The 25,814-nt window shown below is 37.4% G+C and overlaps 1 protein-coding gene across 1 annotated transcript in view; it reads left to right on the forward strand.

Moving 5' to 3' along the window:
• LOC149550607 (uncharacterized) overlaps nucleotides 1–25,814 on the forward strand; it is a 291,830-nt gene that overhangs the window by 191,475 nt on the left and 74,541 nt on the right. The window contains exons 11-14 of the mRNA XM_089793598.1: nucleotides 13,269–13,370; nucleotides 13,744–13,824; nucleotides 13,913–13,992; nucleotides 14,125–14,188. Coding sequence (XP_089649724.1) covers nucleotides 13,269–13,370; nucleotides 13,744–13,824; nucleotides 13,913–13,992; nucleotides 14,125–14,188 — 327 coding nt within the window. The remainder of the gene's footprint in view (nucleotides 1–13,268; nucleotides 13,371–13,743; nucleotides 13,825–13,912; nucleotides 13,993–14,124; nucleotides 14,189–25,814) is intronic.

Below are 25,814 nucleotides of genomic sequence, written 5' to 3' on the forward strand. Positions count from 1 at the left end.
ACTACAATCCACAATACCTGTAGCTCACTAATTGCTGACATATTTAGCTTTAATTAAATGTCTCCAATCCTTTGAAATATCAAAACTATACAAAGATGAGGTGTCCTCGAAAGAGCGTCTCCAACAACTTTTCCGAGTCCCCTTGATGTAGGAGATATCAAAATCGTAAGACTGTAACTTGCTGACCCACTTCTGTTGCCTCTTGTTTAAATCCCTCCGCCCTAGGAAATGTCTTAGGCTATTATGATTAGTCTTAATGCAAAACTTGTTGCCAACTAAATATTGCTTGAACTTGGCCAAAGCATGCATGATAGTTAACATCTCCTTATCATAAACACTAAAAGTTCTCTCTGGACTGCACAATTTCCTGCTCTAAAGAGCTATGGGATATTGATCCTGTGACAAAACAACAACGATGTCCTCTCCGGAAGCGCCACAATGAAATCAAAGGGCCTAGAAAAATTAGGTAAAGCCAATACTAGACATGAAGTCATAATAGACTTAAGCTTCTCAAAACACTCATGTGCTTGGGCCGACCATTGGAAAGCACCCTTACAGGTCAAATCTGTGAGGGGAGCAACATGTCGTGAGAAACCGGCCACAAACCTATTGTAAAAGGCATAAAGACCAATAAACCCTCTCAATTGTGTTAGGGTCTCATGTGTAGGCCACTCCACAATAGCTCAAATCTTATTTTGGTCCATGCGAACTCCATCAACACTAATAATATGCCCTAGATAAAGTAACTTTGTCATACCAAGAGCATACTTGGACTCCTTGGCATGCAAGAAACCTTGATCCAATATTCCCAAAATGGTATCCAAATTAACAACACGATCATCCCATGTCTTGCTATAAATCAGAATGTCGTCAAAAAAAACCACTACAAACCTGCAGAGCTGATTGTGGAACACCTTGTTCATAGGAGACAGAAAAGTGGCAAGAGCATTGGTAAGTCCAAAGTATTACAATAATAGATAAGACGTCTATTATTAGTTAATGGTTATCTTGTAAATATCTTTAGCTTTAGTTTGCTTTCGTTTTTTGCTTTCTCTGGAATAGAATGTTTCTATTCTTTACGATCGTTTCCTAAGGAAACATCGTCTCTTCCTTTTGTATAAATTGACCTTTCGGTCTCTGTTATTAATAAGCAAGTATTTACCAATTACCTTGTAATATGGTATAAGAGCTAAATACTTAAATTTTTTCGGAAAAATTTATAATTTCTTCTTGAAATTATTTGTTTAAATTTTTCCAAAATTATTTCAGCTAATTTCTCCAATACCCACCTAGGGTTTTTCTGCTTGGAGAAATTCCCGAATTACGGGTCTGTAAATCGCGTGGAAATCGTGGCCATTTTTTGAAGACTCGCGTTTTTGGGGTGAAAATCTGCATGTTTCTGTATCAAATCTTCATGCTCTTAGCCGTCTCATTCTGTCATCGTGCTCTGGGAAGCAGATTCGACCATTTTTCATCAAGAAATCTGAAGTTTTTTCAAGCTTTTTTCAGCTAGGGCTTTTTTTTCGAAACCCTAATTTTTGGGGTCGAAATTTTTTTTTATTTGCAAATTCTTGGTGGGTTTTTCGAGAGCTCAACTGGGTTGTCGTCCATTTTTTCTGGGTGCCTCGATTTTTGTGCCTCGATTTTCGGGCCAGCAGATTCAAAAAACGACAGCAGATTCCTTCTGGGTTTTTCGAGCTCTCTTTTGGGTCATTCTCTGATTCTTCTGGGTCTTCCGTATTTTTGCCTCTAAGAACGTGCCTTCACAGATTTTCACAGTTTTTCATTGAAAAACGTGCCATGGCATCTTTGACAAATATTCTGCTCGAGCATAATTCCAAATTCAATGGTCGCAATTATGAAACCTGGAAGCAGCGCATCATCGCAATCTTCGAATATTGAAACACCGATCAACTTGTTCTGGGTGTTAAGCAGCGTCCGACTTCTCCGGGTCCTGATCAAGATACATGGGATCTGAACAATCGAGAGGCAATAATGCTTCTCAAACTCTCCGTAGCTGACGACCAGCTTTCTCAGATTCCATCCGACAAGACAGTGGCCGAAATCTGGACACATCTAAAAGGTCTTCATGAGACTTCCGACAAGAGCAGAGCCTTCTTTCTGAAAAACACTCTGTTTTCTATTGTCATGGATGAGCGCACCTCGCTCCAGGCACACCTGAATCGGATTCAGGAAATCCGTGATCAGTTACTTGCCATCGGTCGCAAGATGGAGGAAGAGGATATTGTGGTAATCACTCTTCGGAGTTTACCAAATTCCTATGAGCATTTTATCGAGACTCTCAACATCACATCTACTGGTGTTGATCTAAAGTTCACTAATCTCTGCACCCTGCTACTTCAGCAAGATCGGTGGAAACAACAGTTCGGTAGCAGCTCCAGTTCCACCTCCACTGAGCAAGCCTTTGCTGCGAAATCCTTTCAAAAGGATAAGGGCAAGTTTCAGCAACCATCTTAGCAGAAGTCTTCTGCTCCAGCATCCGATGGTACCAAAAAGAAGAACATTCAATGCAACTATTGCCACAAGTATGGTCACATGAAGGTTGCATGTTGGAAACGCTTAGCTGCCCAGTCTAAGCAATCAGGTTCGCAACCCAAAGCGAACAGTGCAGAGCACACTGAGCAGGTGGAATCTGCCTTTTATGCCTTCATGGCTAAAAGACCTGTAGATCATGTACAGTCATCTGCCTGGTACATTGATTCAGGTGCCTCTCGACATTTCACTCACCGCAGAGAGTGGTTTACTGACTACCAGCCTTATTCAGATTCTGCTATCTTTGGTGGTGGAGAAGAGTACACGGTTGTTGGTAAAGGCAACATTCAAATTCAGTCTGTTGGGAGGAAACTCATATTCCTTGATGTGTACTACGTTCCAGGGATGGAACTAAATCTACTCTCGGTCAGTCAGTTGCTGCGACATTCTCCACACTTGGCAGTCACCTTCAGTTCACATCAGTGCACCATCACTGATCGGGCGACTAAGTCTACTATTGCAGTTGGTCTTGAGGATCATGGTACATCAAGATTGATACGTACCTTAGTGATCAAGGCTTCAAGAGGAGTTCTTCAAACTCAAATCTGTACATCAAGACTACTGACAGTGACATCATCCTTCTGGTTATCTATGTGGATGATCTGATCATCACTGGCAGTTCGGCATCTTTGATTCATGGAATCAAACAACACTTATGCCAGTCTTTTGATATGACTGACCTTGGGCTCATGCATTATTGCTTAGGTGTTGAAGTTTGGCAACAGTCTTCTGGTATATTCATCTCTCAGTCCAAATATACCAGAGCCTTGTTAAACAAATTTCGAATGCAGGATTGCAAACTTGCATCTACACCTATGGAGAAAGGTCTCAAGTTATCAGCCAAGTCTGATTCTCCTTCCGTTGATGATACTACGTATAGGCAACTAGTAGGCAGCCTCATCTACCTATCTGCTACTAGGCCTGATATCAGCTTCGCAGTCAGCTATATTTCACGCTTTATGACAGCTCCTAAGGCTGATCATTGGATGGCAGCAAAGCGTGTGCTTCGTTATGTGAAGGGCACTTCTGATTATGGACTTCTGTATTCTCGGAGTTCTAATCCTAAACTCAGTGGGTTCACAGATTCAGATTGGGCAGGCTCTGTTGATGATAAAAAGTCAACATCTGGATATGTGTTCAGTTTGGGATCCGGTGCAGTCACATGGACCAGCAAGAAGCAGTAGGCAGTTTCTCTCTCTTCTACAGAGGCTGAATATAGAGGGACTGTTAAGGCAGGATGTGAAGCTGTCTGGCTTCGTCGGATGCTTGGGGATATGCAGATGTCACCAGCAGGACCGACTACTCTGTTTGTTGATAACGAAGGCGTTATCAAGTTAGCACGGAATCCAGTCTTCCATGAACGAACCAAGCATGTGGATGTTCATTGTCATTACATACGACAGCTGGTTGAAGACGGGACTATAGATCTGCAGTATGTTCCTAACTCAGATCAGACTGCAGACATTCTCACCAAGCCTCTTGGTCCTGATAAGTTTGTCAAATTCAAAGAACAGCTTGGTGTGTTAGATAGATTAACCATTAAGGGAGGGTATTACAATAATAGATAAGACGTCTATTATTAGTTAATGGTTATCTTGTAAATATCTTTAGGTTTAGTTTGCTTTCGTTTTTTGCTTTCTCTGGAATAGAATGTTTCTATTCTTTACGATCGTTTCCTAAGGAAACATCGTCTCTTCCTTTTGTATAAATTGACCTTTCAGTCTCTGTTATTAATAAGCAAGTATTTACCAATTACCTTGTAATACAAAGGGCATGGCCAAAAACTCAAAATGCCCACATTGACACTTGAATGCTGTCTTCTCTATATCTTTCTCTCTAACCTGGGTTTTGATGATAGACAGACCTTAAGTCAATCTTCGAAAAACACTTTACCACATGCAACTCATCAATGAGCTCATCAATTTGTGGAATAAAGTACTGGTTTTTAATGGTCTTCTTATTGAGCATCCGGTAATCAATGCACATCTGAAGGGTGTCATGCTTCTTCTTCACCAGAACAACTGAAGAAGCAAATGGGGACTTACTTGGCCTAATATGCCCCATGTCGAGAAGCTCCCGCATGTCTTCTCAATCTCATCTTTGAGCCTTTTCAGATGGCAATAGGGCGTGATCATAATGGGCTTAGTGCCCTTCTCAAACTCTATGATATGCTCAATCCCATGATCCAGTGGTCTACCAGGGGGTAAATCATTAAACACTTTAGAGTGTTCAACTCTCAATTGTTGGATTTCTGGATGATAATCTGCCTCCTCAATACCCTTTTGAGTAGGCATAAACCTGCACTCCACTGCTCAATCAATAATATCCTTTTGACGTACCAAATGCTAGATGCGTCGAAGGGATATCTACTTAAGCTCATCATTACGGATTGCTTTCCTTGATGAATCTCATCTCCATCCTTTCTGTGCTTAAGTAGATATCCTTAAGCATGTGTAACCAAGCCATACCAAGAACTATATCTGTTCCCGCCATATCTACCACATAAAAATCTGCAGTGAAAGCATATTTATTAAGTTTCATAGGAAGATTTGAAATCATCTTCTTACACTTCAAGGTGTAACCATCAACTACCTGTACTTGTAGGCCCTCAAAATCCTTAGTTTGCATACCTCTCTTGTTAACCGAATGTGCATCAATAAAATTATGAATAGCTCCAGTATCAACTAAAGCAACAATACATTGTCCATCTATGAGCCCACACATCTTGAAAGCTCCCTCCTTCATACTAGATAAGTAAACTACCTTGAGGTTGGAGTCATGCACCTCATCCTCAACGTCATCACTCCTATGCTAATCTTGATCATAATCCCCAGACTGCTCTTGTAACCCAACACAACCATCATCATCATAAAACCACTCCATCATCCTATTTTTTCCCTTAGGCTTCATAGGACAATCATGGTCAACATCATAGGGACCCTTGTGGTAGAAACACAATTTCCTCCTCAAATCATTAATTGTTTCTAGATCCAAAGGGGCTGTAGCAGGATGCTTACCCTCAAATTTCTCCTCCCTCCGAGGAGGTGTTCTATCGTAGGAGGATGTAGCAGGCTTCGAGGCAAACTTGCATCTAGGTGTAGTAGCCTCTAAGTTATGGGCTTTTTTCATTGCTTCCTACAATGAGGGGGGATCTAATGACTTAACCCAACCTCTGAGTGGCTCAGCAAGTCCCTCAATGAAAAGCATAACCTTCCTCTCAAATATGTCATATACCATCATTAACAACCTCTGGAACTCACTGATAAATGCCTCTAAGCCAACTATCCATCGTAATTGAGCCAGCTCCCTAAAATAAACCTCAAAGTCCTTGTCAAATCGCTCTATCAACCTGTTAACAAACTCCTAGTATGATATGATATGATCATGATGGAGAGATACTAAACCATGGTACCACCAATTGTGAGCAACTCCATCGAGGTGTAGCACAACAAATCTAATGTCATCCTCCTCAGTCATAGGACGCAAAGCAAGGTAGATGTCGAGCTTGTGAACCCAAGCTCTAGCAGTCACTCTATCGCTCCCATCAAAATGAGCCAATGTAATCTTACTAGCCACTTGTTGAAGCTCAGTGTGCCTAGGCCGCTGTCTATCATAGCAGGCCTACTCCTAGAATGCTCATGCTTCTGTGTCAGATATTTGTTAAAACTCAAGTTTTCCTTCAATGCCTAAGGAAGAGCATCCCACTCATGAAAATGAGTTAGTACATCGTCAACAAATGGGGCGGCGTTAGAAGTGGTGCTAACTACATCTAACTCTGGTCTCAGGAAAGTGGGTCTTTGTGGCCCGTTAGAGTGCTAATATAACCTGTCCTATCCACCCTATCATCCATCTTGACATGATCCTTGATCTTGTGCCCGTCATCCACCTTAGGCCACATATCCACACGCAACCTATGGGAACCAACGGAAATATCTCGAGCTCTCTCTCTACCCTGGTCCCGAGGCAAGGCTAACCGCTGCAAAGTGTTAGATAACTCTTGGAGAACATCTGTCATTTGCTTTTACCCAATTGCAATATTCCTAATGCCTGCAGGGCATCTCTATTAACCTAAGCATGTGCGGCCCGTAGTCCAATGCCACCACAACCACTCGGACTACCCATCGAATGAAACTGAATCTCCGGCTCTCCCTCTTTGCGAGGCAAATTATGTTCCCATCGGGTATAGTGCATGCTTGACACAAATCTTTGATCACCATCCATGTCTCAAGATGCAAAATCAACAAAAATCTACTTCTGAATTGAACTGAGCTTAATTCTTGCAATATGGCAGGAAATCGCTCTGATACCACTATAAAAACTCTTATGCTTCGGACAAAATTTCCAATGTCAATGAACAATATTACTGTGTGCCTTTGCTTTATTTAATTTTTAGTAGTTATCAGAAGTACATCTCAAATGCTGAATCTAACAATTCAACTTTGGATTACTTATAATTTTATTGAAGAAAGGAAAGACAAAATTTGATAAAATAGCATGAACCAAATTCTTATGTTTTAAACATTAATGAACCTGATTTTCTCTGTAGCAGAGTTCCTGGTATTTGTCGGTTGAAAGAAGAACTTGGAATATATGTCAGAGACGACTCCTTAACACAACATCACCCTTAATATCCTCTATGCAAGCCAAGGACACTATCAGACCAGTCTGATATTAATTCAATTTGCTCCTAATGCAAATCGCGGCTAGGAAAAGAATGACGTCCAGTTGCAATGCAGAACGTAGGTTGCATAGGCAGGACGCAAGACAATGCAGAGTGCCCAATTTGCGTTGTTTTTCCCTGCCAATTCACTAGTCCAGCGACAATCGAACTCTCAGCTTGACGTCTAGCTGATACAATCCTAGACACAACCCGAGTAGTGAAAAATGACACACATTACAATCGATTTCATTCAAAATACCAATCTCGGCAGCCACAGTGATTACAGTTGGAGAATTACGACAATTGCTTACATTAGCACAATTGTTAATGATGAATCTACGATTTCTTCAAACTCTCAACCCAATAATTCAAGCAAAGAAAATATAATATTCAAGATGTCTCTCTTCTCACAGAAAGCCATATTTATAATGCCAATTGAGCCATTCAGCTTCACCCACACAACTTTCACTTAAGTAGAAACTTTATATTATAAAGTCTTAACACTTTATAATATAAAGTACAATGATTATTAAACGTGTATTAAATGATTATTCTTAGCCAATATGCTCTCCAATAAATATGAGTTCAACAAAGAAAACCCAAAGAGAGATCAAATATCCAAAGTCAGCTGATCATCCTGCTTGAACTGCTCAATCCAAAAATAGCAACTGGCCATGAGTAACTTACTAAAAATAGTAAGTCATTTAGACCATCCTAATGAAACATCAACCAACATTTGATATGATGAATGCATTACTAAATGCATATGAGGTTAACAATACAACTAAAGTTCTCGCACTAAAAAGGCAACTAAATCACATACAAATAAAGAAGGGAGAATCAATGAATTCTTACTTCCTAACCATTGCCAGCCTAAGAGATGAACTTGCAAGTATAGGAACTATCATTAATGACACAGAACTAACATTGATGGCTATAGATGGATTACTAGATTCATGGGAAACATTCGCACAAGGAGTAAGTGCCAGAGATAATCTTCCAAACTTCAATAGACCTAAGAGAGATTGTCTTCAGGAAGAATCCAAAAAACTTAAGAAAGGAGGAAAATTGAAAACGGAAGATGAAGAACTTCACATTCTTAATACAAATTCCTATAAAGGCAAGAAGAAACATTTCAAGAAGAAAAGGGGTAATCAAAAGAATGATTTATCCAAACTAAAATGCTTCAGATGCGAAACATTTGCACATTACAGATCTAATTGCCCTAAGAATTTTAAGCAACAAGTGAACTATACAAACATTACTAGGGAAGAAGATAACTGTGATCCTAAGAATCATGTATTGTATTCGGCATTATGAAATGATGTCTCAAGTAAAGCATGGGTGATTGATAGTGGATCATTTCGACATATTATAGGATACAAAAAAACACTAGACTCTATATCAGAAAAGGTTAATGGCGAAGTCACCATCGGTGATAATTCAACACATTCTGTCAAAGAAATTGGAAATTGCACCTTGAAATTAAAGTCAAGTAGTTCTCTTCTTCTCAAAGGAGTACTCTATGTACCAAGAGTAAAAAGGAATCTAAGCTCAGTTATAGCACTTGAAGATGATGGACGTAATGTTGTGTTCATGGACGACAAAGTCATAACTTGGGATAAGAACTCCTCATTTAAGAAAGCAAAATTGATTGGTCATAGAAAAGGGTATTTGTATGAATTAAATTTAGAACCTAGTTGACTAATTCAAGCCTTAATTCATGAAGTTGCTGATATAAGCAAAATATGGTACAGAAGGTTAGGACATCTAAATTTCAGAAGGTTAGGACATCTAAATTTCAAAACCCTATCAACTATAGAGAAGATGGTTATTGGTTTACCTAAATAAAATAAAGATCATTCAAGCGTATGTAGAGGATGCGCTCTAGGTAAGAACACCAAAAGTTCATTTCATGATAGCACTAGAAAAGCTAACAATGCTTTGGAATAATTCCACTCAGATTTTATGTGGACCTATCTTTGTTCCTTCCCTTGGAGGATTCTGGTACTATATACTTTTTATAGATGACTTCTTTAGGAGAACTTGGATATAGTTCTTAAAATGCAAAGAATCTAAAGAAATCCTAAAGAGATTTAAATAATTTAAAACCTTACCTGAAAAATTGTTAGGACATAAAATTAAAACTCTTAGGATTGATGATGGAGGGGAATACACCTCAGATTTGTTTAAAAGGTTTTTTAAAGAAACAAGAATTAAGAGGGAGTATACCGTTCCTTATAGCCGGCAACAAAATGGGGTAGCAGAACGGAAGAATAGAACAATTATAGAAGCTGCAAGAGCTATGATATTTGATCAAATTCTAGAATATTATCTTTGGGCAAAAGCCTCTTGTATTGTTGTCTATATTCAAAATAGAAGTCCTCACTCCTACCTTAGAAATAAAACTCCTGAAGAAGTCTTTACTAACGTTAAACCCAATATAAGTCATCTTAGGATTTTTTGATGTGCAGTATATATACATGTTCTAAAAGAAAAGAGAACTAAGTTAGAACCGTTCGGTAGGAAAGGTATTTTTGTAGGGTATAGTGAAACATCTAAAGTGTAATACCTGGTTTTCTTTGTGTTTAAATTAACATCTATCATAGTCAAAGAATACAGTTACTACTTCGTTTCATAGGAAGACAGTTATATCATTCATGTTCATGTGAATAAGATTTATCATTAAAACCAGTTAAACAAAATTTCTTAACTAAAAACTCGAATTACCGTCAAATGAAATTACTATAGAGATTGAAAACCACGTACCTTGGAAAACTGAGATCGAAATCAATCTAAGGATGCTTCTGCAACCACCCGGGTTAATCCACAGATACACTATAACAATTTCACATGATGACTATCATCTGAAAACCACTATCTTAAAATCAAATGATAATTTCAATTAAATACCACTATATTTTGAATTAGGGCATCACATACCGCTGTATCAATTAGGGCATCATTTACCATCGGTTCATTTAAGGCTTCTAATACTATTATATCACTTAGGGCTTCCACTACCACTGATTCAATTAGGGCATTTGATACCAAGTTGATATTGTAAATAAAGCATGCTGTTGATGGTAGCATTGAAAAATATAAAACTAGATTTGTAGCTTGGGGATTCTCTCAAAAAGAGGGGATTGATTATGAAGAAACTTTTGTCCCTGTTGCCGGATACACCTCTGTAAGAGTAGTCCTAGCCATTGCAGTATTGAAGGGATGGAAAGTACATCAGATAGATAACCAAAAGTTTTTATTTGCAGGCTCAAGAAAGTTCTCTATGGGCTTAAACAGGCTCCAAGGGCTTGGTACGAAAGAATTGATAAGTATCTCATCGGCTTAGGATTCTTCAAGAACGAAGCTGATCCAAATCTATATTATAAAGGGGATAAAGATGATATGATAATTTTGATACTGTATGTTGATGATTTACTAATAACAAGTGATGATCATCTCATAGATCAATGCAAGAAAGATCTAATCAGAGAATTCAAGATGAAAGATTTAGGTCTCCTTCATCACTTCCTAGGAGTGGAAGTAAGGCAGAATTCTGACAACATTATACTTAATCAAGGGAAGAGATTTATAATGTGGAACTGCAAGTCTATGTCTTCTCCAATGGAGACTAATCTACATAAACTTAAAGAAGCAGCAGCAGAATCACCTTTCATAGATTCTACTCTCTACAGACACATGATTGGGTCCCTCATGTACTTGGTAAATACAAGACATGATATTTGCTATGCTGTTAATGCCTTAAGTCAGTTTATGTGTGAGCCAAAGGAGATTCACCTAGTTTCAGTCAAACACATTATGAGATACTTACAAGGCATTCTTAACCTTGGGCTCAAATATGAGAAAGTTGACTTGGATTTACATGGATTCAAAGACTCAGATTGGGGTGGAAGTGTTAGGATAGAAAAAGTACTTTCGGATGCTATTTCTATTTAAGATCAGCAATAATATCATGGATATGCAAAAAACAGTCATTAGTAGCACAAAGTTCCACAAAAGCCGAATACATTGCAGCAACGATGGCCTCTCGGGAAGGAGTTTGGCTTAGGAAGTTACTTGTGGGACTATTTGGTCAAGCCATGAATCTTACAATTATTCATTGTGATAATCAGAGTTCCATCAAGCTTTATGTGTTCTAGTTTTTGATGACAGGTCCAAGCGTATTGAAATTCCTTACCATTTTGTAAGAGATATGGTAGACAGGAATACTGTAATATTAAAATACACTTGCACTGTAGATTAGACAATAGATATTTTCACCAAACCTCTCTCTCGAGTGAAGATAGATCACTTTAGGAAAAGACTTGGTATGGTTGAATTGTAATTCATTTGTATTCTTGAAATTATTAGTAAAGTAATTTTATTGTTAGGCTATTGACTGTTATGGGCTCTGCCATCTGTATTGATTATTTGAGAGGTGACGATCTTTGAGATAATGAATACTTGTATAAAAAACATTATGAGAGATGACAATCTCTTAGATAATGTGTTGAACAATAGAGAACTTTTGTTAGATCTGGATGAGTTCAAGTTCATTTGTGACATAGACATTTCTATGCCTATGAATCATAACTTGTATAAAGGAAGAATTTATTCTTCAGGCTTTATTCTGTGTTTTGGTAGCTCTTAACTCAGGATCATGTTGTCATATAGGATTGCTAGTACCGATGAGTCACAACCTGCATAAATGAAGAATTTAATCATTTTTTCAGATTTCATCCTGTGTGTTGCATTCTATGCAAGACTATCATCACTAGTATAAGTGATAAGTCATATCACAAGGTGGTTATATGACGTAATATCATGTGTTCCATTATACCACTTGTTCAGAAGATTCAGATAGATATAGAGTATCAGTCTACGCTTATTCATCATAATTGATGATGCTAGATATGTTATCTCACAGTATGATTATCAAGTTAAGAGGGAGTGTTAAAACTTCTAACTTCAATAATCATATTGGTCTAACTGTGCAGATCACACATTCTCTTCTCCCATAGAATACCATTCTAAGAGACTATTAATATGTTACTCTTGGCTGAAACATGATCGGCTATCCTTGGGAAATAACTTTTGTTAAGCATTAACCATAATTATTTAGTTATGTTGATTAAAACATTAAATATTTCCTTTGAGCGCTGATCTTGATGAGGTATTGTGGGCCGACCTAGAAAGGGTCATGTCCCTTTAGGGGACATGCCCTTTGGTTAGGGTATATAAGATGAATTTATGTGTATTTATAGGACACAAAAACACCAAGTCTGCTCCTATAAGCATATCTGCCACTATTTGATACCTGCTGCAAAATAATATAGATATTTCAGAAAGACAATCATATTGTCATCTCATTTCAAGGTCAGATAAGTAAGAAGATCAGAACAGAAAGAACACAAAGGTGCTATCCTAGATCTGAAACTTAGAATTTGCAGAAATTTCACACAGAGACCTGCTAAATCGGGGACATTGTAGTAATACTATGTATACTCTAGGATTATGGGTGTAGCAATTGATTTTGGTAAACACAATAATTGTTATAAGGCTTGAGCCCATAAGCAAAGTCCTGCTTTTTAAAGATTGTGCAGTAAGGGTTTTCAGGAAATAAAGGGTACATAATACATATATCGTGCTATCAGTAATATTGTGTGTGCTTGACCACTGTTGGTAATGTATAGGAAAATTTTCTTGGTGTATATCTATTCTTGAATGTAAGGGGTACTGCCTGCCACATAGACAATGTTTGACCTATAATTGTACTATTGTAATGCTCTAAAGTGAACAATTAATATATATTCACAATAACTGTCGGGCACAAAATATCTTCTTTTTCATTTTTTGTGGACATGGGTGGCATGATAGTACCTCATCAATTTCAATTGGCCAATGGCTATTTTATGATAGTACTGCAATTGAAACTCCAGTAAAACTTTGTTATTTCCAAATTTTTATAATAACTATTATTTTTCTGTTCTCCATGTTTCTTTTATCTGTTTGTGAGTTGAGGTCTGAGGTTTTTCATTGTCATTTAACTATGCAGTTAGAATCAGCCAATAAATTTGCTCTGCTCAATTCAGAGAATATGCAACGACTGGTGGCAACTCTTCATAATCAGTCACTTGCAAAGAATAATGTTCTACAGGTGAAGTGGCCCTTTTTTGTAATGAAGTTGTTAAAGTCTAGTATATATATTTTTAAGCTTACTGAAATAACCTTATGCATTTAGACATATGGGGCCATTTAATTGCTAAAACATGATTTTTGTGGACTTCTACTACTTCCCTTCTATGTCAAGGTATTAATATAATTAAAACTCCATGCTCAACATGATGAAAATCTCTTTGTTGAAACTTGAAAGGACTGTCTGCTAAGAAGTATGATGTATTGATCTTGAATGTACTTTGCATTTTGATTGGAAATCTATTATTTTTTACGTCCATGACTGTTTGTATATTCTCTGCAAACTACATTTCTTGTAATATACTAACACTCTTTTCCTTCCAACCTCATTGCAGATACTAGGCCTTCTAGATGTCATTTTTGTGTCTTTAAGCTCAGATCACTTTGAAAATGAATATGAAAAGGCATGGTTAAAGGTCAGTGAGTATACTTGTTTACTTAGTAACTTAATACTAATTTTACATTAATAAAAATAAGTTAGTGAAGGATTTCTATTGTTAGCAGGCAGTTGATGCTTCTATTATAGCTTCAGCTAAAGTCATCTGTATGCTCTTCAGATATCCTAGCACGGTCATCTTTAAAAGGTCTATTTGTAATTGTTTTCTCATTATTTGTTGTTTAGAATAGTTAATTGTCTAACATGTTTTTCGGTTGAAAATTTATGCTCTTCAATCTTATATTGTGCTCTGTATTGAATAACCATGTTTTTCATGTAGGAGTTCTACGTTGCTGCAGTGTTTGCTAACCAAGACGACATCAGAAATTCGTCAAAATTTGCAGGTCTGTATTGATTCCCTAAATGGGTTTACACAAGTATTTACACATAATTGAATATCAAATAGAATGATTATTTTCATTTTCAGATGACCGAAAGGAACTTATTCATATAAATAAGTGTTCATTGCCTTCTCCAATCTATTATTATACAAGTGCACTGACCAAACTTAGTTTGCTGATAAAAAGAGACCAAAATGACTTTCAGAAGCAGCCATTGACTGATTGTGTCACTGATTGTAATGTCCTTTTTTAAGATCCTTAGAGCTATGCAATTTTTGAATTTTTTGATTATAATAGACTTGAAAATAAATGCTAAAAACATGGAACTTAACCCTTGCCCAATATTGTTCAACACTATGTAATTTTCCAGGATTCAAATGGAAGACTCTAAACATGTGATTTCTGCTTTCTGGATATAAGCTGAAAAGAGTAAACTATACCTGAGTACTATCTTAGAATTTGAGCTCAAATAACTATTAATAATGTGAGATGTGGCTACGAAGGTAGCCACCCAAGATCTAAAGCCCCAATGGAAGCATAATAGCAATAGAGAAATAATATGACAAGAATAAAGTGTATTCTCACCAGGAATGCAATGAATTCATTGAATTAACTTCATTGAATCAACTGGAATGATATTATAGAGGAGATTCCTTGGTTAAACAGACCAAGGTGAGAAAATAGAAGTTTGTTGGCTGAATTTTTTGTAAGTCACTATGACCACAACTTACAAAATAATAACATTAGGGCAATGTCTAATGAGATTTCTCTCTCCTCTCATCAATAGGGGAGGCTCTCTTGTTTCCATAGGTGGCTTCAACATAAACTTAATTGAAATTACAAAAAGGACGGTTTTCTTAATCAGTTCCTCTTTATTTAGGAATAATTTGCATAAAATACAACTTTCCAACTTAACAAGAAGTGCTTTATTGCTACGATAATTCCGGTGACTCTATAATTGATGTAAGAACAATTCCAGGGGCAGTAGTTTACTTTTATATTTTGTGAAATAAATATAGGAACCCAAAGTCACTTGTGCTTGTCTCGAATGAGGATTCATGTAGAATAACCAATAAGGCACAAAGTCTCATACTAGATACTTTCAAATTTAATAGAAATGCCTACAACTGAAGCCCACCGTCTTCAGTTCTTAGCAATTGCGGTTGGTAACTATAACAATTTGTCCTCCTGCAGTACAAAGTCTTCAAATTGGCTTTGAATAAAATAGGCAGCTCGAGGTGTGCACAATTAAATTCAAATGACTCTTGAGCAAAGCTCCAAAACTCACAATCAATATCCAAAAAATGTCATCACATAACACCTTGAACTTCATAAATATAAGAAGGTACAAATAAATAGTAATTATCTCGAGAGATCGCTTATCTCGACTTTGTTTTGTAATCCCTGATGCTACAATCACTGCATACACACCTCGACAACAATTCTAATGGAACCATTCTTCTTTACCTGCAAGAACATCCCAAAGGACTGAGGAAACAAACAAGAGCAAATTGCTCTTATAATACAAATAAGAGTCTGATTACAAAAATAAAATAATGGTAATACTCAGGATATAATAATCAGAAAATACTTGTCTCATTATTTAGGAGCAAACGCTTATCATCATCCTTCCTGATATAAGCTGCTCCAATGCAGGTCATGTCACCTTGGCAACTTAAGACCAATCCAAAGTCACTTTCATTCTCCCACAGTGGGCGAATCCAATCCTTGTAAGGCCTCTGCCATTCGCTTGTAACAACTATGGGTAATTCTCTGCTCACCCAATGCTCAGGATGACCAATAGTATACTGAAGTTCAAGTTAATTTCTTTAATCAAAAACTTATCAAAGTTCAATATAACAAAAGCAGTCTGAAAATTTTCTAATCACAAGTCAGCACCTTCAATTTTCCTAACTGATTGTCTTCAGTTGAACAACTCCCTCCACTCTTTATTTGTCAGCACCAACTAAAAATAACGATTCGCACAACTCTTCTTGCAGCTATGATTAGTTATATTCATTTCCTTTTGTATTATGCACATTCCTCACTGTGATCTGATTATCCATATCGAACATTTAGTTATACAGAATTTGCACTCCTCCGATGAACCCAATTTGCTGGTTACTCCTATCCGATTCTGGTTGTAATCAGTAGCAACCGTGTAAGTAGTAATAAATGAAATATACTAACTTCCTTATGGTATTGCTCAATATGTGTACTAGCTGTGATCGATGATTGCAGATGTTATTGATGATAGTCTTCTTTTCCTTCTAAACCTGCCCCAAGGCTTAATGCAGATTTATGGTTGGCAATGTTCTACCAAACATCCCATGGCTACAATTTATGTCATATGTTAACATGCTTATTATATAACACACTGATATATCCAGGGAAAAGTGTGCAACCTTGCTGATGAATATACACTGCTGATGATGACGCCAACATATTCTAATTTGGAGTATTAGTGGGATTGTACCTCATATTTCGTTCTCTCTACCAATATCGATTTATTTTCTCCCATGAATAGAGATTAGTATGCACCAAATAATAAATATTTTACTAGCTCAAATTTTATCCATGATTTTGGACTCATGAAATGTCACACAAAAATGTATTAGTTCATACTTAGGCTCTTACCTCTTCGTCTGTCTTAAGGCTGAATTGAAACGTAATGTTCCTTGTGACTTGTCTAAACCATAGAGACACCACTCCCAATATATGCTACATCTAATGTCATCAACCTATATTATTATTGGGAAATTTGATGGCTTACATCGTAGAAGATTCTTGATCTCCATCGAGACTACTCCAAAGCTATACACATTGGTCTTCTTAGAGAGGCGGAAAATCTGGTTGTATTGCGGGTCCACGTATCCCAGGGGCTCCTGCGACGTTGCTGAGATGTGGGATTCCTTTGTTGGAACAATCCATGATAAGTTGAAGTCACTTACTTTGGAGTTGAAATTGTAGTTGGGAAAGATGTTGCTGGATTTGACGTCTTTGCCATAGATTGGGGGATTAATGGCATAATGCAGATAGGCATCTAGACCAAGACAGACATGAAATCTTGTGGCACTGTAGGTGATGTGAAAGAGTGATGGCGGTTGTGTATTTATACACTAGAATAGCCTCACCCTCTTTGATGCAACATCCGACCAAAAGGACTAGATTTTGATGGTTGAATAGCCTAATAATATTCTCCAATACGAAGAAATTACTTGTGAAATATTAATTATTTATGCCCTCTTCGATGCAACATCCGACCAGAAGGACCAAATTTTGATCGTTAAATAGCGTGATAATATTCTCCAATAGTAAGAAATTACTTGCAAAATATTAATAATTTAAATTTTATTTCAAGGCTTGGTTATAGAATAAATAATAATATAAATTTATTTTCATTAGAGGTAGGGAATTTACCAGTGTTACCCCAGCGCGGGGGTGCGGCGGGACGTCAGGACGAGTTTCGGGTGCGGGAAAAAAATAGCCTCAATTTGGGGACGGCAGGGGTGCGGCGGCGGGGGAGCGGAGGGGGGTTTAGGGGAGGGGGGGAGGAGAGGGAGTGGGGGGAGGGGGTTGCATAGTATATATATAATATTATTAATATATATGATTGAAAATGCTAATTATGAAATGATACTTCAATATATTATATAACAATGTAACATTAACATATCAAATATAGTTGACTACAATGAATAGAGAAAATTAAAATGTGATTCACAAACTATAAGTTCAAACTTGAAACTTGAAATTTCATAACCATTACTATTACTAATGACCATTTGACAAATTAACTTAGTTCAAGATGCAAGATTCAAAATTCATTGTTCAAATATGATTTTATGAATATCATATATCATAAAGATGTTCATGATGACAATGAGCTGAATAGCATGAAACAGTGAAATAATAATAATGTATCATAGCCATATCAAAGTGAGTATAATCAACAAAATGACAAAATGTCAATAATGAGAATGGATGATTCTCAAGTGCTCTCTAATCATCCCCTATGCCAAAGTCCTCATCACTGGAACTACTAGACTCCTCCTGGGTAAGATCCTGATCCTCTAAAGGAACACCAACTAGCCCTACATTGGCTTCTGCATCGGCATCCTCATCAATCTGAGCTGGATCCTTTGGCTCCACATCCCATCGTGCTACAGGGCTCTCCTTGTACTCGCGTGTCTTGCGATCTTTGAGCCGCAAGTGACCATGTACAGCAACTTCCTAGCATACTTCCTCAAAATCTTTGAAGGGCAATCAGTAGAACCCACCCCTGGTGCAACATAAGGAGGCTCTTCCTCAGGCTCAGATTGACCACCTACATCAGCCCCATGATCACTTCCTTCAGGCTCAAGTTCAGGCTCATAATCAGATGCACTTGGCTCATTAATTTCCATGTCTTCTGCACTTTGGCTGGATCTAGAGGCCATTTATAAAACTGCATTTCACAAAATGAAAGTAAAATTATAAAAATGATCATGATACTTTCAGCCCAAGTAAAAATAATTTAAAACTTAAAACTTTGCTATTTAATTTTAGCATTTACTATTTAAAAATTTAAAGTATTAAAAAATGAAACTAAATACTAAAAGAAAATATTAAATAAAAATATGGCAATATGGCATATGCTGAAACGTTTTACTAAGTTACTCTCAAGTTTCAAGTTTCATTCTTGATTCTTGAATCTTCTTAGTTCTATGATTTTTTATTTTATTATCTATATTAATTTTTAGTTTTTTTCATTGTTCTTAAAATAAAAATATGGCATATGCTGAAACAGTAAAATACGTTTCAGCATATGCCATATTGCCATATTTTTATTTTAAGAACAATGAAAAAAACTAAAAATTAATATAGATAATAAAATAAAAAATCATAGAACTCAGAAGATTCAACTATCAACAAGATTCAAGAATGAAACTTGAAAGTAACTTAGTAAAACTAAATACTAAATACTAAATTTAAAAATTAAAAATTGATTTTTAAAACAAAAAAAAATTAAGTAAAATAAAAAAAACCCTACCTTGAAGGCTCGAACTTGAGGAGACACTTGCCAAATCAAACTTTCTTGCTCCTCTTGCTCCTCTTGATTTTGCAATCCCTTGCAAAACCACCCACTAATCTCTCACAAGCTCCTCCAAACACTCTTTTTCACTTAGCTCCTTGCTGCTCCAAAATGGTGAAATGAATAAGAGATCTATTGGTCTTATTAAGCCTTCAAATAGACTACATGGGACCCACACCCAATTAGGGTTAGCATACTTAAAAAACAAAAACAAAAAAAAAAAGCAAAAAGTATTGTTTTTTTTTAAAAAATTGGGCCTCTTCTCGACGCACCCCGTGCGCACCCGGGAAGCACCCCGCGAGCACCCATGGCGCACCCGCGCACCGGTGCACCCAAGCACTCGGTCCTCGACTGGTGCGGTGGGGAAAAAGCCGCGGGCGGGGGTGCTTGGGTGCGTGACGCACCCGCACCGGGTGCGCCATGTTTTTGACTCGGGTGCGCGCACCCGGGTTACACTGGAATTTACTTGCTTTGATAACATCTTAAATATAAGTAGGTATAAATATAATTATTTTTCTCATGATTCACCTTGAGAGGAATAAGTATTTCTTCCTTCATATTTATCAATGGTGACCCTTTACCAAGGGCCACCACTTATAATAATGTAACATAATATAATAAGTATATAGTTATATGCTATTATTTTATCAATTTTATAATCAAATCATAATATAATAATTACAAACCAATAATGTAATACAATTATAATATTATCAATTAGTAATAATTACATTATCATATAACTAGTTATATCTTAATAATTATATTATCACAATTTAAAAAACAATTATATTATCATAACTATTTATGTTATTGAGGTTGGCTCGAAGGAATCCAATGATAGCTACAATAACATCAATAGAATCAACACAAAGTTTGAAAGCATGTTGCCCCTTTTATTGAAAACAATTTAGATTTACATCTAAGCTCAAAGTCTTAGAGTGCATATACAAATTGGCAGAATTTTCTTGCCTTGCCGAATGATGATTATTTACAATGAACTCTCTCCTTTATATGAGAAAAGAGGAGAGAAAAGGGGGAACACTTAATGTTAAAGTAGGACAGTTTTATATATTAGTAGAAATTTAATTCTGCAAATATGGACATCTTCAGTGTAGTGTTCCGTGCTAGTAGTGCAGTGTCTAAAACACGATGAGTGAATGGTTAGGTATGAATGGTAGTCTGTGTGTTTCAAAATGGGGTCCATACAGTTGAGGAAGCTATGCTGAAAGTAGGTCATACGATGGAGAGAGTAGCTATGTTGCATGGGTAGTACGGATGACTCCTTAGTACAAGGTGAAGGTTGTACAATGGCAAGAGGTGGGATGACGTACAATGGTAGTAGGATTGTGGTGAGAATGGTCATACAGTGGGCCAAGATGACTGTACGGTGGGGTTATGGCAGCATGGTATGGAGGTACGGTTGCAACAATAATGAAGGTTGTGTAGTGGCTGTATGAAGATCATAGGGTGGGAATAGTAAGGGTCGTATGGTATGTGTGGGAGGGTCGTACGGTTGGTTTGAGGGTAGTACAACTTATCTTGGAGGTTGTACAGTGAGTAATGTTGCAGAGGGAAATTGTACTGAGTGGAGGGAAAATGGTTTAGTCTTGTACCTTAAACTATTAACCCCAAATTAATCAGACAATGCCAAACAAGAATGGAGATTTGAACATGAATAACCTTCAATTAATATTTGCCAAGAGATGGTGCTCCAATTTGCCAAATATGAGTGAAGTATTACACGCAACAAGGGAATACGGTGAGGGTTGAGTCCCACCGAAACCACACAAGCCAAATAGGGAAGATCTTTCACTTCTAAAATGGCGAAGAATTTGAAAACTCCAACATGAATTCGCAGTACAAAGAAATAATCAGAATTGTATACCTACGACTACCTACAAGTCGTGCTTATATACCTGTCGGGAAAACTTTCTGAGGGTGTACAAAAATAGCGGATAGCTACACTTACCTATGGAAAGAAAACTAAAATGGGTCCAAGATATTTTACATCAATTGGTCCATTAACAAAGATTTGATTAATAATCTATTTTATGACAAGGATATTATAGTCCTCCTGTCCCAAATTTCGCTTGTCCTCAAGCAAAGGCAATGCTAGATGTTGTAGAATGTGCTTGCCTTCCCAGGTTGTGTCTTCCAATGGCAAGTGTTTCCAATGTACCAAATATTCCTTCACTGTTTGGTTCTGCAAGGTCTTCTCATGTACTTCAATAATCTCTGCTGGTTCCAATATGAGATTTCCTTCTTCATTGAGCGGCAGCAGGTCTGTAGCAACTGTGACGTTCTTTCCTATAGCTTTCTTCAGATAGGAAACGTGAAAAATGTTATGAATACGACTCCTCTCCGAAAGTTTGAGCTCGTAGGCGACTTCACCAATGCAGTGAACTACACGATAAGGGCCATAAAGTCATGGCTTTAGTTTTTCTTTTCCCTCTTCTTTAAATGAGGATTGTTAGTATGGCTTGAGCCTAAGGTAGACTTAGTCTCTTTCAAAACTCCTCTCTATTTGGTGCCTGTCGGCATACATCTTTTGTTGATTGTGTGCCCGCTGTAAGTTTTCCTTTAGGTTTCTTAGGATGTCCTATCCCTCTTGAAGTCAGTCCCTCGCCCTTGGTGTGCGACTCTCTCCCAGAATTGTGTCGATGAAGGAAAGGGATTCGTAGCCATATAGAGCTTTGAATGGTGCCATCCCGATGGACATGTAGTATGTGGTGTTGTAAGAATATTCCCCTAGGTGTATCCATTTGACCCATGCCTGTTATTGTGCCGAAACGTAGTTCTGAAGGTAACCTTCGAGCTACTTGTTTACAATCTCTGTTTGTTTGTCTATTTGAGGGTGGTAATTAGTACTTGGTGACAATTCTGTCCTTGCCAAATGAAACAGTTCTATCCAGAAGATATTGATAAATCGCCCATCTCGATCACTGACAATGTTTTGGGGTAACTCGTGCAGATGAAAGACTTCTCTAAAAAATGGATCGGCAACTTGTGCAGCCTGAAAATTTGAGGGGATGGCAAAGAAATGTGTGTACTTCATTAGTCTATCAACCACCATGAAGATGCAATCCTTTCCATTTACCTTGGGAAGTCCAGTTATGAAATTGATGGAGATACTTTCCCAGCTCTGTTCTAGAATAGGCAGGGGTTGTTGTAACTCGGTGGGTAGAGTATGTTCGGAGTTGTTTTGCTAGTAGTCCATACACTCACTTACATACTGCAATACATCTCCTTTGAGACATTTCCATGAAAACCTCTCCCTAAGACGTCTGTAAATTTTGAGGAAGCCCAAGTGTTCGGCCAAGGGTGAGTCGTGTACCTCCTTCAAAATTTTCTATTTCAGTTTGGATTTTGACACTAAATATATCCGATTCTTATAGTAAATTATGTTATCCACCACTTTGTACCAATCATCTTAGGTGTTGCCAATCCATTAGCTCACAGGTAAATGTGTTTTTAGAGTATTCTACCAATAAATGTGCTTTCCAGTCAGTTGAAATCTGGGTCAGTAAGCAGATGATGGGTTTTCTGGACAAAGCATCTTCAACCACATTGTTTTTTCTTTTTACATATTCAATGTGAAAATCAAAACCTTGAACCTTGCTTACCCATTTTTGTTGCCTCTCGTTCAAGTTCCGTTGCTTCAGAAAATATCTCAAACTATTGTGATTTGTACAAAAGATAAACTTGGCACCCACCAGATACTACCGGAACTTGGTTAGTGTATTGTAATGTGACCATCAGGGTCAGTAGATTAGCCTATGATAGGAGCTTCCGTAGGCTAATAAAGTGATTAGGGAGCTCATGTGGCAGTATTTTCAGGAGTTACTATTTTTAGTAAGTCAATGGGAGTCAAGTGATATGGAAATTTTCAGTGTTCGGCTTGGTGGATTTGGTTGAGCTCTTTCCGATGAGCTATCATACATGGTATTTTGAGTTCGACTCTTATATGATTTTAATGCCGAAGTTAATTTACTTTATTATAAAGTGATAATTAAATAAAAGACTTATCAATTAAGTCACTTTATTATAATGTTGTTTTAAAAAGGTGTTTCCCATTTATGTCACATTGCCTATGCAAATGAAGTCGACTTCTTTGAGGACTTTATATTCTCTTTGCTAGAATGAGTTGAGGCATGCTTGGATGATGTTACTATTATGCTATTGGATTTCTGGGAAATCTAATTGTTGGGTTTGGAGGACGAAATCCCTCTTTGCTAGCATTCTCTTCACTTTTGAAAGACACATTCGGGAGGATTATTGGGGGTTTTCAATTAGGAAAACAAAATGAGATTTATTGGTGAGTTCGTACATAGTAGAAGAGAGCTCTAAAGTTCAGGTCAAAAGTTGCTATAATGTACATGAATAGTGATTTTGCTACAGTGCACGTGAATAGTGATTTTGCTGTAGTGCACGTGAATGGTGATTTTGCTAGAGTGCGCATGAATAGTGTTTTGTTATAGTGCGCTTGAATAGTGTTTTGCTATACTGCGCATGAATAGTGTGTTTGCTACAGTGCCGTGAATAGTGCTGCTAAATTACGTGAACAATGTTGCATTGAGTTTCTTGTTCACTTTCGCTGATTAAAGGTTGGGGGTTGCCATTTCATCAGCAAATCGCTGCGGCATCTACTTCCAGGTTCCTTCCATCATACTGTTCATTTTAGGCATTGTAATTGTTAAATATCAGTTTGACTATTTGCTGCAGCCTATAAGGCAATTGTATGTAAACATTTCTATTGCAAAATCAATATTTTATCAGCAAATAAGTAGGTTTTAGACTTTGCATATTTATCGTTGTATGTTTGGTAAGTGTTTGTCAAAATGCCATGCTGAAAATAACACTCTAATTGATAATACTTAGTAATCTGCAAGTCTCCTCAAAAAACAAAAAAGGGGTGGTTATTACATGCATGTACGATGGCCAACATCTCTTTGTCGTAGATGGAATATAAACATTCTATTTGCGTAAGCTTCCTGCTCTCATAGGCTATGGGGTGTCTATCTTGCACCAGTACTGCGCCAATGCCTTCTTTGGATGCGTCGCACTTCATAATGAACAATTGAGTGAAATTAGGTAATGTAGTACGAGAGAAGTGCTCATTGCTTCATTTAGGTTATCAAAAGTGAGTTGTGCGTTTTCATTCCACTGAAAGGAACCCTTCCTTGTCAGTTTTGTTAAGGGTGTCCTGAGCTGAGCGAATCCTTTAACGAACCTATGGTAATAACTGCACAGTTCGAAAAATCCTCATAGTTCCATAAGTGATTTGGGGGTAGGCCAATCAAGGATAGCCTAAATCTTCTACTGATGAACTTGAACTCCATATTTACTGACAACATGCCCTAGGTACAATATTTCTGTCATACCAAATTCACACTTGGATTGCTTGGCGAACAAAGATTGATCCTTCACAATCCTTAGGACTTCATCCAAATGCTTCAGGAACTCTTCCCATGTCTTGCCATAAATAAGAATATCAGCAAAAAATATCAGTAAGTACTTATGCAATTGTTTGTTGAAGATGTGATTCATGCATGATTGAAATGCAGTAGGTGCATTTGTTAATACGAATGACATGACCAGAAACTCATAATGCCTGTAGTGACAACGAAAGGCCATCTTTTCCACATCTTCCTCCCTCATGTGGATCTGATGGTATCCAGAACAAAGATCTATTTTTGAAAAATAGACTACGCCATGTAATTCATCCAACAACTCATCTATCCCTGGAATGGGATATCTATTCTTTAGGTTTTTTGTTCAGCGTACGGTAGTCCACACACATGTGCATCATCCCATCCTTTTTGACCAATACCACTGATGGCGCTAAGGGGCTAGAACTGGGATGGATCCATTCTTTCTCCAACAATTCCTGAATAGTCCTTTCGATCTCATCTTTGAATTTCTTGGGATGACAGTAGGGTGTGGTTATGACTAGCTTGGCTCCTGCTTCCAATTTGATAGTATGTTCAAGCCCTCAACGAGGTAGTATGCCAGTAGGAATGTCTATAAATTGTTTATCATGTTCAGTTAAAATATTCTAGAGATCATCATCATAGGAAGGTGCTCGTTGCCCTTTTATAGGTTCTGCAGAGACAAAACAATGTGCAACCCAAGCAAAGTCTTCATGCTAAAAAATTGTTTCCATCCGATGTGCAAAAACTTCCTTTGGACCCTCATTTTCCATTCTGCGGAGAACTAACTTTTTTCCATCGATAACAAAAGTAAAGTCCATCTGTTTAAAGCTTTGAGTGTATTCATCAAGTGTCTCCATCCATTTTATGCTCAGAATAACCTCCATATCATCAAGGTCCACTATGTAGAAATCCTCGGTCATCGTGATATTTAGCTGAGGAACAAGGTGTGTGTAGGGAAAAAGAGTCCCTCCGGCAACCTTGACTGTGAATCCTTCGTGTGTCTCCGTAGGTAGACCTCTTCGCTTTACCGAAGATGAGTATATGAAGTTTAGTGTGGCTCCACTATTGAGCATCACCATAACCCTTTGTCCTTGAAGGGTTCCTTGTACACAAAGTACCG

The sequence above is a fragment of the Cupressus sempervirens genome, chromosome 7 (assembly GCF_028749045.1).
Source record: "Cupressus sempervirens isolate cs-2001-9-10 chromosome 7, ASM2874904v1, whole genome shotgun sequence".
NCBI classification, from domain to species: domain Eukaryota; kingdom Viridiplantae; phylum Streptophyta; class Pinopsida; order Cupressales; family Cupressaceae; genus Cupressus; species Cupressus sempervirens.